This window comes from Physeter macrocephalus, chromosome 14, assembly GCF_002837175.3.
Source record: "Physeter macrocephalus isolate SW-GA chromosome 14, ASM283717v5, whole genome shotgun sequence".
In the NCBI taxonomy this organism is placed as follows: domain Eukaryota; kingdom Metazoa; phylum Chordata; class Mammalia; order Artiodactyla; family Physeteridae; genus Physeter; species Physeter macrocephalus.
In genome coordinates this window covers 64,909,017-64,913,309 of record NC_041227.1, presented here as the reverse complement: position 1 = coordinate 64,913,309, position 4,293 = coordinate 64,909,017, and the positions used below count along the sequence as shown (strand labels likewise).

The following is a 4,293-nucleotide window of genomic DNA, read 5'->3' as shown; positions in this document are numbered from 1 at the left end:
CCATGGCCGCTGAGCCTGCGCGTCCGGAGCCTGTGCTCCGCAACGGGAGAGGCCACAACAGTGAGAGGCCCGCGTACCGCAAAAAAAACAAAAACAAAAACAAAAACAAAAACAAGTTTGGGGACCGCTGGTATAATGGATGTCCACAGGCAGGAGGGAGAGAAGGATGCTGGTGGGAGGGAGGGAATGCAAAGCTGACCCTCCCAAAGGGTCTTCCTATTCCACAGCACCCCAACCCCCCTCAGACTCACCTGACCAGCGATGTAGATAGGGAGGAAGATCCAGGCCAACATCAGCACGGAAAATAAGCCCTGCCGGAGAAAGCAGAATCAGGATTCAGCTCCTGCCCACATGGTGGTGCCAATATGGATTTCCCTGTGTCCAGATGGAACCTGGCCTCGTCTGCCTCTGGTTCCATCTCTGACTTACTGAGTAGCTCACCCTCCCTGGGCTGTCACATTTTCATATTTAAATAGGACACAGGGATGAAGTAGGGCAGAATGGAACTGGAAGCCCTTTGGGGCTCCCAGTGCTGTGTCCTAAACCTTGAGTGTCCCCCCTTCATCCCCTTGTGTTCCCTCCCCTCCTTGGGCTGGGGTTAAATCAAGCCTGTGAGTTCAGGCAGGCCACGCTGATGCGTAGCTGATGATGCTGGAAGAGTTTACACAGGTCTCTGAGACTCACTTTTCTCACCTGTGAAATGGGAGTAACTGCCCCCACTGGGTTGTTGGAAGGAAATCAGTGAGATGATGCTTACTGAGCACTTATGGTACACCAGGCATTCCTGTGCACACTTTATAAGCATGAATTCATTTAATCCTCTCAATGACTCGATATGGCAGGTACCATCATTATCTCTGTTTTATACATGAGGCTCAGAGAGATCTAGTAACTTGCCCAAGGTCACACAGCTTATAAGTTTTAGAGCCCAGATGTGAACCCAGGCAGTCTGGTTCTAGTCTGTAATTGAATCCTGTAATATGATGATGTATGTGGTGTACTTAAGTCTGTGGCACAGAGTAAGTGCTTTAAAAATGTGAGTCATTATGAAGATGAAGATCACTATTAATAAGTCCATCCCTTCCCACTAAGTGAAAATCATCCTGCTACATAGAAGAGCGTGTCTTATCTCCTGGGTATCTGTGGGGTGGCAAAAAGATCAAGAACCACTGAACCACAAAGTTTTGTGATGGGCAATTGATATCTAATACACACAAACACCCTCCAGTCCCACAAAACCTTCTATCTTCTGCATCCACATGGGAGAGATTCGGAGCCTGTTTCACACATCTATTTGCCTTATGGGCTCCCATCAAGCAAACACAGGGAGGCCTGGGACTTGCAGATCAAACTGATTTTTGTTAACTAGGGATGCCCTTGATGATTCCTGTTTGTTTTTTCTGTTTTTTCATAAAGCACCACTCTATTTTTAAAATAGCAGAGCATGCATACAACTGCCCCCCAGGATCTACCTACTGGGTAGAGGGTGGGCTGTACATGCCCTGGAAACATACGTACATTAAATTCATAAGCAGTTACAGAAAGGCCCGCAGCAGCACCTGACCCTGCGAGGCCAATGAAATGTCCACTTCCAACATTGCTGGCAAACAAGGATGCACCCACCTGTGGGGAGATGATAGATCAGATCTCGAAGCCAAGGTCTGGTGTAGCTTCTTCCCACCACCAGTTCTTCCCATTCACCAAAGAGATCAAGACAAAAGGAGAAGTGGAGAAAGCAGGGCCATCCCTAGCCCATCTAAGCAACTTTTTAAAAATTAGAAGCCTCTTCTTCCCTAAGACTATTTTACTTCCACCTTTAGAAAACTGGCATAACAAATACACATATCTATGATGGCTAAGATGTGAACTGTGTCCACTCTAGGGTTGTGCAGTGCACAACTTGAACAACTGTATGCAGCATCTCTGGGTGGGAGGGAGGATGACAGGTGTTGTAGAAAGTGCTTCAGGATGAGAATCACGAAGCCTGTGTTATTCCCCAGCTCTGCTTCTAACTTAGCAAAGAAGAGAGCCCTCCTTCTAGTAGAAATCTAAGTGGCCAAGATGGTACTTGATGACCCCAATCCCTGGTCTCAGTTGATTGCATGAGACAGGCCTGGGCAGCTGGCCCAAGCTGGGCCAATTACATTCTCTCTCCTGGGAATCTGGGACTGGGAAACCATATTTGCTGGTACCTTAGACTGGGGGTGTGTAACCCAGGGAGGTGTGTGTGTAGCAAGGGGATGGGGGTGGTGAGCAGCATGTTCAGCTATGCACTCATCACTGCCACTCTGCTGAGAGAGAGGAGAATGAGGTAGACTTACTTGCAGAGAAAGGCAGATCAAGAGAGGACAGAGTGAGATGGAGACAGATAGAGATAGAGATAGGTGAGGGAAGGAGGGAGAAAGAGACAGAGAGGGAACTATCTGTGAGATGACTCTTGTGCCTCCCATTGACTCTCTGGTCTCTGGTTTTCATCTGATTCTATTACATTGATCTGTCCTTATACCAGTACCACACTCTCCTGATTACTGTAGCTTTGTAGTAAGTTTTGAAATCGGGAAGTAGAAGTCCTCCAACTTTTTTCTTCCTTTTCAAAATTGTTTTGGCTATTCTGGGTCCCTTGCATTTCCATCTGAATTTTAGGATTGGCTTGTCAATTTCTGCCAAAAAAGAGCGGGGGATGCAGCTGGAATTTTGATAGGAATGGTGTTGAGTCTGTAGTTCAGTTTAGGGAGTATTACTATTTACGTTAAATAGATACTATCTAATGTGCCATTTTAATTCCCTTATTGCGAGCTCAGGCAGCTACAATGTCAAACAACTGCCACTGATTTTTTTTTAACTAATGCCTCTGGGTAAAGGGCTGCTCACACTAGATGATCACTGAGTCAGATCAAATAAAGACAAGTTGTGCAAGGGAAGCTTTCCAGGGAACTGCAAGATGGGTAAAATACTGACAATAATATGAGAATGGGACTTTGAAAGAGATCCAATCCTGTTCTAACCAGTGGCCTTCAAGACTATTGCAGAGCTGAAGAGAAGAGAATGAGAATAGAGCCAGGTAAAGCACCACAAAACTTCCTGTTCTTATTGAGATTCAGCTGTTTTTCTTGAATTAAAGCTCCCTGGATGGTTACTAGCATTAGGTCAATTTCCAGAGTTCTGAAAAAGTTGATTTTGACAATTTTGCCACTGTTCTCATCGCTTTTCTGCAGGAGGAGATTTCAAAGATCTTTATTCTGACATTCCCAATTACACCACTCTGCATGCTCCTCTGATCTTCCACTCTTCCCATAAAGAATCTGCGCTGGCCTGTGGCTTATTTTGATCAATATAATGTGGTGAAAGCGACAGTGTGTGACTTCCAGGCCAACACACAACAGCCCGGCAGCTTTCATTTTTGCCCTTGGAATCAGATGCCTTGTAAAAAACCTTGGGCCGGGCCATTAAATGATGAGAGGCATATAGAGAGAGTGAAGTCCTTGCCTTCTAGCCAGTCTAGCTCCTGCCAGAGCCCCAGATCTGTGATGAGGCCATCTTGGACTTCCAGCTCTTCCCAGCCACCAGCTAAATGCAGCTCCATGAGTGACTCTAAAGAGCAGGGCAGGAACCACCCACTCAAAACATGCAATCATTAGAAATAATACACTGTAGCTGTTTTAAGCCACTAAATTTGTAGGTGGTTTGTTAGGCAACAACAGCTAACTAATGTACTTGTCCCAAAGCCTATTCTCTCTCTCTCTCTCTTTTTTTTTTTTTTTTACTTAGTCATTACAGAGAAAATGGATTTATTAATCAAGGGCAGACCTGGATTTACAAAACTCCTAAGATTTACACATAAAAGCAGAAAGCTAATTGATTTCCAGTGAGACTTACAACTGGGTATGCAACCAGATATTCAAATTGTCTAGCCTCTACAGCCTCTCCATGTAGATAAGCTACGTGAGAAGCCAAACTATAATCAGAAGGTTGCTTTGTGGACTAGAGCAGTTCATAATGTGATTCAAATGTTTAGTGCTATCAGACTCTGTTTACCAGCGACAGACATCTGCTACTTGAAATGAAATGATGGGATATGCACAAAGGCACCTGCTCCCTGGACAGTGTTTAGGTGGCCAAGGCTGTGAGAGACCACATAAACCTCTATAACCAATTCCTATCAGAGCTAGTATTGATTTTCTATAGATGTGAACATTTTATTAAGCCAAAGCCCATACTCTTTTTTTTTTTTTTTTTTGCGGTACGCGGGCCTCTCACTGTTGTGGCCTCTCCCGTTGTGGAGCACAGGTTCCG

General features: G+C 45.1%; 1 protein-coding gene across 6 annotated transcripts in view; it reads right to left on the bottom strand.

Annotated features, from left to right (window-relative positions):
• Positions 1-4,293, bottom strand: part of SLC5A11 (solute carrier family 5 member 11) — a 45,671-nt gene that overhangs the window by 33,986 nt on the left and 7,392 nt on the right. For 4 of the 6 annotated variants that reach the window (XM_007105628.2, XM_024123461.2, XM_007105629.3 and 1 more), the window contains exons 3-4: positions 1,519-1,623; positions 252-311 (exon numbers count right to left, since the gene is read on the bottom strand). In XM_007105628.2, coding sequence (XP_007105690.2) covers positions 252-311; positions 1,519-1,623 — 165 coding nt within the window. The remainder of the gene's footprint in view (positions 1-251; positions 312-1,518; positions 1,624-4,293) is intronic. The other 2 variants (XM_007105630.3, XM_055090145.1) reach the window with 1 other exon arrangement.